This window comes from Vombatus ursinus, unplaced genomic scaffold (genome assembly GCF_900497805.2).
Source record: "Vombatus ursinus unplaced genomic scaffold, bare-nosed wombat genome assembly UNPS02004596.1, whole genome shotgun sequence".
NCBI classification, from domain to species: domain Eukaryota; kingdom Metazoa; phylum Chordata; class Mammalia; order Diprotodontia; family Vombatidae; genus Vombatus; species Vombatus ursinus.
The window spans coordinates 2,631,670-2,644,395 of NW_020944374.1; the positions used below are offsets into that span (position 1 = coordinate 2,631,670).

At 38.4% G+C, this 12,726-nt stretch overlaps 1 protein-coding gene across 1 annotated transcript in view; it reads right to left on the minus strand.

Annotated features, from left to right (window-relative positions):
* The window catches only part of TENM1 (teneurin transmembrane protein 1), a 540,368-nt gene that overhangs the window by 229,642 nt on the left and 298,000 nt on the right, over nucleotides 1-12,726 (minus strand). Inside the window, exons 6-7 of the mRNA XM_027838584.1 lie at nucleotides 4,109-4,308; nucleotides 2,458-2,668 (exon numbers count right to left, since the gene is read on the minus strand). Coding sequence (XP_027694385.1) covers nucleotides 2,458-2,668; nucleotides 4,109-4,308 — 411 coding nt within the window. The remainder of the gene's footprint in view (nucleotides 1-2,457; nucleotides 2,669-4,108; nucleotides 4,309-12,726) is intronic.

Genomic DNA, 12,726 nt, shown 5'->3' on the forward strand with positions numbered 1-12,726 from the left:
AGAGAGAGAGAGAGAGAGAGAGAGAGAGAGAGAGAGAGAGATGTACACAGTGTGAGGGCACTAGGTAGACTTGGGGGCAGTGGACGGAAGAGTGCTAAGCAATAAGAGGAGGTATAGTCAACAAACTTTGTCCAATGATATTTCTGATTTGCCTCTCACTTCTGTTAGTATAGACATATTTCAAAGGACAAATAAACTAGGCCTAATCTGTCTTGGATACCTTCAAGACTTGCTATCATTAGTCCTAGCTTACTTTGACTAAGATGCTATTTATAGAAGACAGTTAGTTATTAGTGGGAGGCTGGGGTGAAGAGCAGTTAGTAAGCGTTACATCTTTTTATCTTATTACATCTTTTGGAATTAGCGCAGTTAATTAAAACGTTCTGAAAGCTCTATTTTGTATCCAATTATTACCTCCCCCCTCAAACTACCTAAGTATTGATGCTGTAAACTTAAAGTTTATAGAGAACACCTAGTTCCGTAACCTGTCTCTGACTTCTGAAATCCATCCAAAATGGTAAAAGAAATAGCTATTTGAAAACTTTCACCAGATACCATTTAATTTCAAGATGGCAGACGGAAGCATGTATTGAGCCTAAACTGTGGTCACGTTGCAGTGATATACAACAAGTCAAGTATGGGAAAGAGGTGGGAATATGGGGGAGGGAGGTGACAAAGGAGAGCACTATAACTTCACCAATACTTGAAAGTTTTCCCATTTCTCGGATTTCCTAGGAGAAACTCTGGTCTCTCATCATGTGTTTGCATGATCAGACAGGAAGAGAATTAGAGCCTCTTCCACTGGGAACTTCTCTATTGAATCCAGGAAGATGGCAGAGCAGAGGAAAAACATGAAATATTCTTTTTTCTTGTCTTCTAATTTAGCAAATATGTATTTGTCTTTCAAAGATGTGAAGTCAGTGGAGTTTTCCTCTAGGAAAAAAGTTCATTAGTACATTTTTATTGCCTTTCTTATTGCTTTATGAGCAACTCTGATAATGTGATGGCTAAAATGTCATTTTTTCCTGGTTTAAGTTCTTCAATATTATGGAAAAAATAGAACAGAATCATTAGGAAAAGCAGATGGTCTAGCCATTCACAGTCAGCCCAGTTTGCTAAACATTTGGTTGAATGAGCTAAGGAAAGGATAAAGTGATCAGAGTCACAGAGTAAAGAAGACCCCTGTAATGTATCATTTTAAGACTGGTGTTTCAAGACAATTCATATAATAAAACATAGTGTCTGTGATTCCTTTGCCTTAAGTTCCTAAAGAGCTCTGGTATAGTCTTATAAAGGGTCATGGTAAATGAATTCATTAAAAAAAAAAAACCTATTGTGGCATCACTAAGTCAGGTGACACACCTGAGTATATGGAGTTGTAGATTGAATTTAAAAGTTTTAAACACAGTAAAAAAGAACAATTTAGATTCTTTTCAAGTCATGAAAAAATCTTCCTGTTTTTATTTTTCAACAACAACAGAACCTTGAATAGCTCACAACATCCTTAAAAGTACTATCCTAATTCCTTGTATTAAACTCTGTTGGGGCTTAAATGGGTCTAGACTAAATTCTTCTTAAAAAAATCTGCAAAACTACACTTATATTAATTTAAAATGATATTTGAACCAATTATTTAAAAACACATTCCAATGTAATTCAAGCATTTGGTAAAGCACATGGTAGGCACTGTGCCAAGCACTTTGGATACAAAGAAAAAAGTCCTTACTTTCAGGGAGTTTATATTCTACTGGGGGCGGGGGGAAGCGGGATATGACATAGGCACAGAAAAGGAAATGTGAAATACACTCACACATATATGAATGAAACAAAGGAATCTTGAAAAGGGGGCAATCATTAATAACTGGGGTGGGAGCATGGGGCGGGGGGGGAGAAGATCAGGAAAGGCCTCATGTAGGAGGTGGCTTTTGAGTGGAAGTAGGAATGTTAAGAGGTAGAAGATGGGAGGAGCATTCCAGGCATGGGGATATAATGTCGTATGTGGGGAATAATATATTGGCCAGTTTATTTAGAATGCAGAGTGTGATGGGGAATAATATGATATTATTCTATGAAGACATTTTGTAGCCAGATTATAAAGGGATTTAAATGACAGATGAGAGTATATTTATCCAAGAGGCAGTAGGGAGCCACTGTAGCTTCTTGAGCAAGGTAGTAACAAGGTCACATTTAAATTTAATGACCTTGTTATTAGTACAGCTCCAGAATCAATATTTTCTAGTTAGTCACTCCTACTGAGAGTCTCCAAAGAAAAGATGCATGATGAGTGTTTCTAAACAACAGTAAATACAACGATCTCTCAAAATCGATCCATTCTGATTTCAAGGTAGAATGACTACTGTATATAAATGATATTAATATGCTACTAAAATAATGCCTTTCTAGAGACTTTATGTGCATATCTATATCTATATCTATACTTGTGTGTATTTATCTTACCAATTGCTGTAGTTAATACAAACACTTGCTCCATCTTTTTTCCATCATTGTAGAATGCCAGGTACCAAGCTCCTTGATCCATGTACTCGATGAAACCTGTCTCCTGCAGGGAGGTTAAGATCAGGTTCCTTGGACTATGCTGTGAATCCTCAGAGTTCTTGGGATCCTGTTTCTGGAGCTGTTTTCCATCCATCAGTTTTACAAAATCAAACTGCAGAGACAATGGAAAACATAAATGAGTCACTAAAAATGTTTCATAATAAAAAACAACAGATTTCAATAAACAAGGATACCCAGATTTCCTATTTTGTACTCATTTGCTCCAGAGAAGGTGAATGGAGCAGTGGGATGAGCTTTGCCTGGGAGCCAGGCAGTCAGGATTAAGCCCCGCCTCCAACTCGGGCAGTCCCTCCTCTTTGCAGCAGCACCCCAGGCCACTTTCTAGGCCACAAGTGGGGAACCTGTGGTCTTGAGGACACATGGTCTTCTAGGTCCTTGGGTATGACCTTTTGACTGAGTGCAAGTTTTACAAACAAATTCTTTTATTAAGGAGATTTGTTTCATAAAGTTTAGATTCAGTCAAAGGGATGCACTTGAGGACCTAGAGGACCATGTGGCCTCAAGGCCACAGGTTCCTCAACCCTGGTCTAGACCTTTGCAGGAGAGGCACCAACTTGCATTGGGAGAAGCGAGGGCCCCAGCAGATGTTGCCTATACCAATGGAATCACAAATCTGGCTTTAGGAGGAGAGCTTAGACTATGAGACTTTTAGTCCAACCCCCTCATTTGACAGATGAAGCAACTGAGGATCAGAGAGAAGAAATGATTAGCTTGAGGCTGCACAATGAGTTAGTGGCAGGTCTTGCAGTTATTTAAAGCAAATAAGGCAACCACATGACACATGCTTCTTTCTTTCAGAATACAAATGTTTCACTTGAGCTACATTTCCCAGGCCCTTTCTGGTCTGAGTTGAGGAACAGAGCCTTAGTCCCTGGCAGATTTCTGGCAGATCTACTGTGAAGAAAAAACATCCAGCCTGGTGATCGCTCTAAGTCCCAGCTTCCTCATTCTCCCTGCTCTTCTTAGTAGGGTCCTAAAGAGGGTCTGTGAGGGATGAAGGAAAACGAGAGATATAAGGAACTAAGAACGTTAAAAAATAAGGAAGTAGATAATTGTGTAAAAAGGAATTTTTACACCTTGGGCAAAACCAACAGCCCACCAATTTCTGACCCCTCCATATACAAAATCATCAACAATAAGAAGCCCATCTCTCTATGGCTTTCTAAACTAGGAGAGTTAATCAGACAAAGATGGTGTCCTGACATGGGATGGCTTTTGGAATGGGAGTCACATTAGGCATTTCCACATTGGGCTCAGGGCCACAGCTCCAACTGCTAAACCTTTTGAATCAGGACTGGAGTTCCTAGGATAGTTCCCCATGCTGCTTCTTCTGAATCTGCTTGGAGAATATTGTTCGTGAATTTATTTTTCATTAGTGTGTTAGGTGAGCATTCAGAAAGTTTGTTCATGTCTACTTTTTTGTCATCTATTTCATTCTTGACTCTCAGTTACTTTATAAGTCACCTGCCATGAACTGTTCAGCCTGGCCTCATATAATGCATCAAAGAAACCATCAATACTATCAAATTACCTGGGTATGGGTAGGTGGAATGTTTCTTCTTCCATAAATTCCCAACAAAGAGTCCTTGGCTAAAGAAATGTTAAATTTCAGATAGATTGGATGATGAATCATGATCTGAAAACGCCAGAATAAGCCAGGTGGGATGGTCTGCATGACTTGTGCTCCAATGTCAACTTCTCCTGTGTCTATAGCTCGTCCCTTCTGAAACACTAGTTTAAAGAAACAACAAGAAAATAAAGAGTTACAAAGTAAAATTACAATAGATTCACAGAATCTTTTGTTCCCCACAGGAAATTTCATATTTCTCCCACCTTGCACTTACAAAGCTAATTCTATGGAACCTATTACATTTAGAAATGTAGACTTATAGATGCAGATCACCTTTTCTGGTTCCCTATTCAATTTCTTTTTATTAGAATTAGGCCAGTAATCTAGCTTATTAATATACCTAATAATATTGCAAAAGTCCACGTCTGATTAGGTCACTCCCAGGGTCACAAAGCACATTGCCTCAAACATTAAAAACAAAAAGTCCTTTCTTAGACATTTAAAGTAGATTTACTGTGTATCATTCCTCTTTCCAATCCCATGTTCTAGGAAAAAAAAAGTCTACTTGATGTTTCTCATATGCAATAATACATCATGAGCCTCTGTGCCTTTTTCAGGTTGTCCTCAGTGCCTGGAAGGGATATACCATTTGCCTCTTGGAATCTCTATGTAAGAGTTGGGGGTAGGGTGTCCACTGAATCAATACTTCCATCTCACTTAAAGTAACTACTTCAATCAGTGGGAGCACCTCTATTAAACTGATCAATGAAAAGCATTAAATTAGGTGTGAAAAGTCCTCAATCAATATGGGTAGAGTTAAAGACATTGGATGAAATGAAATACTACTACAGAGGAAGTGTATTAGGATTGGTTGAGGGGACTTAGTCATATCCTTTGGGTTCTTTTACAAAATAATAAACCAATTTACAATCCAAATATTCTAGATTCGGGGAGCCCAAAGGAAGGAGTAGCCCAACCAAGTTCCTGAGAGGAAATTGCTTATGGAAGATGGAGGGAGGATAAAAGAGCCTCTATTTCTTTCCCCACTCTACTTTCTTGATGAGTGGATGACACTATGAACTTTGGAAGGTCAGAAGATTTTGGACTTCCCATGAGTGACCTAGAAGTCTCCCAGGAACAGGTGACAGTGTGGCTACACTGGGGGCTGAGGACAAACCAGACACATTAAGAAAGGCAGCTTGAGGACTCCACTAGGAGGCCAGTAGAAAACTGCACCACACCTAGGTGAACTTCATGAGAAACCCCAGGCAGGGAGGAAAGGACTTAGAACAACAAGTACTTTGAGTTCTCTCTTTGTTATGTGAGTTCTCTAAGCTTGGGAGACTTCTCTCTTACTCTCAATTCTGTATGCATTTGTGGGAATGTTTTAGGGGATATTTATATGAACCATACTTCCTATACCCCCTTAGTTAATATTTCTTTCCAAAAGCTCATTAAATCTGGCTGTCTAACTGATATCACCTGGATAATCAATGTGAAAAGCACACCAATGGGTACTCATTAATAATGGTACTAGAAGGGAAAAAAATCTCTAAACTCTCAAGAGGCTAATGCAGATACATACAGAATTAACCAACCAACCCCAATTACAAAAGATCCGGACAGAACATGGAAACAAAGGCAGGAAAGTGCAAATGAACACCCAAAAGTATGACATGTTGCTCAAAGAATAATATTAGGAGTGCTAAAGATCAGCATAACCAAAGGCTGTCGAAGAATACTGAGGACAACCATAAAAAAAGGGTTTTTGTTTAAGTGAAATTTGGGAAAAAGTCCAAAGAAATGATAGGATCATTGCTGGAGATGAAATGCTGATAACAGAACTCAGAGAAGACAGACACTCAGTTTGTTTTCCTTCTTTTCTCCATGGAGGAGAATAATATTTGCATTAGAAAGGCTAGAACAAAAGTGACTAATAGGAAATTGATGAATTTTGTTTTGACACAGCAGAAATATCTAAACGAACATATAAATTAGCAAAAAGTACATTTGCAAAGAATGACTGAGTAAAACAAATGAGTGATTGCTACCAGTGGTGCAGAAGGCTTTATATTTGTAATTTGTAGTTTGTTACCAAAAAAGGGCATGTATCTTTTTTTAAATTCAATTTTATTTTATTTTCAGTTCTGATTCTCTCCTTTCCCCTCTACTCCCTCACCCATTGACAAGTCAAGAAATAAAAAAAATACAAATATGAAGTCATGCAAAACAAATGATCACATAAGGGAAGCCAAAGTCCTATTTTATTCTGACTTTGGTCAGCTCAGATCTAGCAACAGTGTGGTTAGTTCTGGGAGCCACATTGTAGGGTTGACATTGATAAATCATAGACTATTAAGAGGAGAGCACCCAGGATACTGAAAGGCACATGAGGAATTATTTAAAGAATTGGGTATGTTGAGCTTGAAGAAGATGAGACTTGGGGGTGGGGGGAGGAAGAGGTGATACTGTAGTTCTCTCCAAGTAGGCTGTCATGTTCAAGAAGGATTAGATTTGCTTTACTGGGTCCAAAGGGCAGAACTAGAAGCCGTGGGTGGGAATCTCAGAGAGGCTGGCTTAGAGTCAAGGTAAGCAAAAGCTTCCTACCAATTAGAGTTATTTCAAGGTGAAATGGGCTAAGGAAATGGGCTGCTCTTCCCTAGCAGCCCTCAAGCAAAATCTGGATGACCATTCGCTGTAAACGTGGTTCTTGGTCAGGCACAAATGGGGACTAGTTGGCCACAAAGGCCCCTCCCAATGGTGAGATTTTGCGTTTCTGCAATTTCTACACCTATGGTAGTTTTAAAAAATCTCTTTCCTTTATGTTCACTCACTATAAAATTAACAACCCATTAAGAACCATACCTGCAGTGGCTTTATGCAGAGGCTGCTGCCCTGTAGCTTTTAACTCACTGAAATACTGACATTATTGCTTTCCGTGTTAAGGCCAAAAGTAATAACTATTTTAACAATGTCCCCTGTTAACAATGTTAATAATAGATTTCAAATGCAATTTTGAACATAATTATGTATGACAGGACTCATAACTTTGTGGAATTGGCATTTAGAATAACACCCGCCCTTTGAGGTAAAGAAATGTTCAGTTGAATATGTTTAAACCTATAAGATAAGGCTGTTATTTTTCACTAGAAGCTACTTTTTCCATGTGGGACAGAAATAGCAGTTGTGACCTGAGAGCATTACTTTCTATTCTCAATATACTCAGGGCTTTAGAAAATGAGGAACAAAATCGTGAAGATAAATACAATTTATAAATCTAGGTACCACAAACATTGCTTTGAGGTGTTTAGAGTTTTTTTTAATAAAGACAGTCACTATCAAGTAAATAAGCAAATCAGCATAACAGCTTATTTGAGGGACTCTTGTCTCTGGCATTAATGCTTTCTATTCTCATGTACTGTCTAATTTGTCAACTGAAAAATAAAGTTCACCAAGTTAAAAGATGCCCAAAGAAACTCTCCAAGAGGAGTGGGTACGGGAGAACCTGTTCACCATCATCAGTAAGGGTCCATTGACCCCAAGTCATTCTACAGAAACAAATTTCAGTCCCATGTTCTTAACTTGGGCCCTATAGACCTCTAATGAGTCTGCAGATAGATTTCAGGGAGCCTGTGGACTCAGATGGGAAAAAATGCCATCTTTATTTTCACTAACCTCTAGCTGAAATTCATTGTTTTATTCAATTATGAATACAGATAACAGAGTACTATTCTGAGGGGAGTGGATTCACCAGGTTGCCAAAGGGATCCATGTCACCAAAAATGTTTTAGAAGTCAGTACTTGCCCTTTACCAATAAATTATCTATTTATGGACAAGGCAGGTGTGTCAAGATATGGACAGACAATGCATTCTATTCATGTCAACTAAAGAAAGAAATTAAAATGAGATGTTACTAGTGACAGTTCTCTGAAGAATTCTCTGGACTATATGAGAGCAGAGACATTTGTACAGCAGCACTGGGAGGGGGCATGCCTCCTGGGCCCTTTTCACTTCAGCACTGCACGCATCAGAATGGAGACAGCCTCCTAAGAAGCTATGCTATTAAATCATCTTCCAAAGGCCTTTTTCTATCATTTTCTCAATTAGCTTATAAATTGGACGGTTGTGAGTTTGAATGCATTTCTTATTTCATTTTTTTCCACAGTGTTACTCAATGGGGGAAAAATTGAAATGGAAAGAAATTATGTACAAAACAAATCCTCTAAAAAGGTAATTTTATGAAAAAAATTCAGACAAGTGGAAACATTTTACTTCCCTTTAACCTGGCATCTGATCTTTTCTTTGTAAACTAACGAGGATGTAGTTATAGAATATTCAAATTTCTATTGTCTTTTCATCAGTGCTTTTGTTGCTCCTCAGAAGGAGTCTTTTTTTTCTCCTGGGTAAGTAGATACCAAAGCATTGAGAGCCTCTGGTCATGGTTTCACAGAGGTCTACACCAACTTTTCTCATATGTCATAACACAGGCCAGGGATCATCGCCAGTTGTCCTGACCTATGTCTTGCCATTGGACTCTGATGACTCTGGAGGAGAGAGTGAGGTTGATGACTTCACAGAACCCTGCCTCACTTAAATCCAATTCACTTGCAAGTCAAGACATCACCCTTCTGATGTCATTGGCATTCTTAGAGAATGAAGGACGGATAACAACCACCACACAGGCCAAGGAAAGCCCCAGCAAGTAGACAAAGTTGGAGGGTGGAAAGTGAAGAGGAAGTGGCTCAATTACTACTCTGTAGTCAAAGCTAGAGTGCCGATCCTGTCCACATCTTGTATATACATGTGTTGTTGTTTGCATGTTGTCTCTCACCGTTAGGCTGTAAGCTGGTCAGACCATCTTTTGTTTTTCTTTCTATTCCCTGCACTTAGAACAATGCCCGGCACTTAGTAGAAACTCAAAAAATATTTGATGTCTTGACTTGTTGATGGTCCTCGCCTTCAGAAGCTCCATATACAAAACAAAAGCTTCTCAACAGCAAGGTCTGAGTGTTTTCTGGAGTGCAATTACTAATACTGTTGAAAGTGCTTATTATTATTTTATATATACTGTGTATATGTAATTATTATTGCGTATTAAATACACAAAAGTGATTATGTTCAATTTAAACCATTATTTATTCAATATCTCTCCTTTATTGAAACACTTTAATCATCGAGATGGAGGGTAGCATCTCTCCAACAGAACAGATCCCAACTCATTCATAACTTCTCATCCTAGACAACTTTTATCAATGGCTTCAAAAGAAGACCTATCCTTCGTCTAATTTTTTGCCATTTTGCAGTTAAAAGCGCAGCACTCAGGCTGTTAACGTGTTATCCCTCAGTGTTGCTATAGCCCACATCCTTTTCCCTTCATACATCTCTCAATTATTTCTGCAGCTTCCTGAACACAAATCATCATTGGCAATATGCTCTCCATTTCACTATGAACAGCCTGTAATTTTGATTCTATAGAGACCATGATATTTCAAGGTTGACAGTAACATAGTGTCAACATAAGGAAGAATACTGGTGCTAAGAAGAACTTTTATTTGTTTATTGCAGTCAGAAGCTTGGGGATATTGACAGAATTGTACAATTTTCCAAATCCAAGTCATCTCCCTAATTTAACTCTAGGCCCCATTCAGTGTACATCTTCAGTGCTTGTCTAAGCTACATATACTGATGGATAAGCTCATATCATATTCCAGGAAAGAGACACATTATTCATCCACTTGGTTTTCCTTATGTAGGTTGTTAGGTTAAATTCTCTTGAGTGATGATCAACTAGAAAACAGCATCATACAGTAGGGGAGAGGAAAATAAGTGTTTGTATAGTGCCTGCTACATGCCAGGCACTGTGCTAAGCACTTTACAAATATCTCATTTGACTCCCTACAAAATGCTGTCAGGTAGGTGATGTTATTACCACCATTTTAAACTTCAAACAGCAGTTAATGGACTTGCTCTGGGTCACACAGTTACTAAGTGTTTGAGTCTAGATTTAACTCCAGGCCCAATTGTATTTAGTGTGGAAGTAATTGAATTCAAGTCCTGGTTCTACCATTTATTACCTATGTGACTGAGCAAATCACTTAACATCTTTGGGCCTCAGTTTCCACAAATGCAAAATGAAGGGAGTGGGCTAGATAGCCTCAAAGGTCCCTTCCGGGGACTCTAGAACACTGTTTTGTATGACAGTCATTTTTTAAGTATTGCATACATCTCCCCTCCCCTCAACTAGACTGAAAGCTCCATGGGGGCAAAGCCATTGGTAACTGAAGTGCACCAGAGGAGCATCTGGAGAGCCTCTTTAGCATTAAGCAAGCTCTCTTCAATTTTCTCCATGAAAATGGCAAATACTTCTGGCAAGCACACATTGCCCGATTTATGCCTTGCCTGACATTCATATGTAGTCAGTGAAAACAGAACTACCTATCAGGGAATTTTAGAATACCTTAACATATACAAAGTATACACTAGTTATAGGAAAGCTTTTATGGCTGAATTCTGCTGTAACAAATCAAATGCTTTAAAAAATAATCAACAAACAATATAAACAGGAGGATCTTACAGTTTCTGTACTTTTCAGTCAGCTACGTAACTGCAGAGACATGATTAGCTGTAGAAGATCTCTTTCAAAAAACTTGCCTATTCATTTCTCATATTTTCATCAAGGGTGTCTTGATATGCATGGATTATTCTCATGAACATTTTATAAAGATGAGAAAGCACGAAAATGGTTTGACAAATTGATGTACCTGAGATTGACTTTTTTAGTTGTAGTAATAGGTGAAAAAAGTGCTGCATTGTAAATAAAAGCTCAAACTTCTTAATCAAGCATTCAAGCCCTTCTGCAGTCTGGCACCACATGATGTTTCCAGCCTTTTTTCACATCAGTTCTCTCCATGTACCCCATGTCCTAGTCAAATAGGCTGCTCATTACATCCCATATGTATCTTGGACTCTCTTGTCTCTGCTTTTGCTCTGACCATTCCTTATTACTAGGGGGTTCCTGCCCCCCATTCCATTTTTTGCAATTCTATCTATATTTTAAGGTCCAGTTTTTTCTCTTGAAGTTCTCTGCTACTCTCTGTTTTTCCTTCCCCAAACTCAAGGACTTATCTTTCCCCTCTCAGACCTTGGACAGTGCTCAGCTTGCTTCTTTCTTAGACACTTGAAATACACTGTTTTGCATGATAGTGCCTGGCACATAGTAAGTGCTTAATAAGTACTTATTGATTGCTAGGTGTGTATGTGTGTTTGTGTCGACCTGCCCTACTACAATAAAAGCTTCATGAAGGTGAAGACTATATCTTATCTGAATTTTCAAACCCTCTCTGTGCCAAGCAAAGTGTCCCAAAGTGTCCCACACAGAGCAAATAACTGTTGATGTTGAGTAGGTTGTGGTTGCATGTTTACACACCTGCTTTTTTCCAACTTAAAATGTTCTTTGAAATTGCCTGACTCGATGTCAAGTTCTCTAAATGTCTGGAAGCTTAATGATTCTTTCCAGTGATTACCTTAGGCTAAGTAAAGCACAATAGAACTTAGGAGTTGGGAGGGGAGGCGGGCCTGAAGATAGTGGCACATGGTAATTAAAGCTTTAATTATAAGGTTTTATTGCAATAACTATAAGGTCAAGGACACAGTCTTGCATCTAAGCATTTTGGATGGTCTTTAAACACATTTGAAATTCCATAAAATTAACCCAAGCTGAGGAGGTACTTACTTACTTTAGGGAAAGATTAAGTGAAGATATACAAACATGCATTTTCAAGGCATTGCATTCTCTGAACATAATTCAAGTTTCACTGTAGGCTATTCTAGTGACAACGGACTTTAAAAGACACATCCTATTTGACTCAGTGGTTTATTTTAGTGGAAGCTAACCTAGTTTGTTGTTTAAAGGTTTAAGCATCATTTTTAAAGTACATCTTTGCTATTTTCCTATCAAATGATTGGTGTCCAAACAAGGATGCTAGGTCAAAACAAGTATCCCCTCGGTGTTCACAGAGATCAAAAGAAGGCAGCAAAAGCCTACTTTACTATTGACGTAGCCCTAGGTAATGTCTTTAATTGTATGTCATTTTCCTAAATGTGCAAGTATGATATAAACTCAATTCTCAATGATTCAGGGATAAACAATATACTCTGTGGATTATTTAGATTTTTACCTTCTACTCATTCCATCTAAGAGTAGATGAAAATATTAAAGTGCATGCCAGTTGCCATGCAGATAGTTGTTGGGACTTGATGAAAATTCGAATGAAAGAAACAGAAAATCAGACAATGTTACTACGTGTTGGCATCTACCAACTGATACAAATTGGGAGAGATTACCTGTGTATCTGTGGATTTCCTTATTTGTGGATCTGTCCCTTACTGGTACAGATAACAGGTGGCTACACAGAAATCTTGAAGAGTGATTTTCATACTAGATCTTATGAACAATGTCCACTGTTTTCTAATTTCAGTGTAGTAGCTCAGCTACCATTGTACAAGGCCTCTCACAAACCTCAGTCCTAGTTAAGGAGTTTATTCTCAATAGCATTTTGTATTCAAAGCATTTTTATTC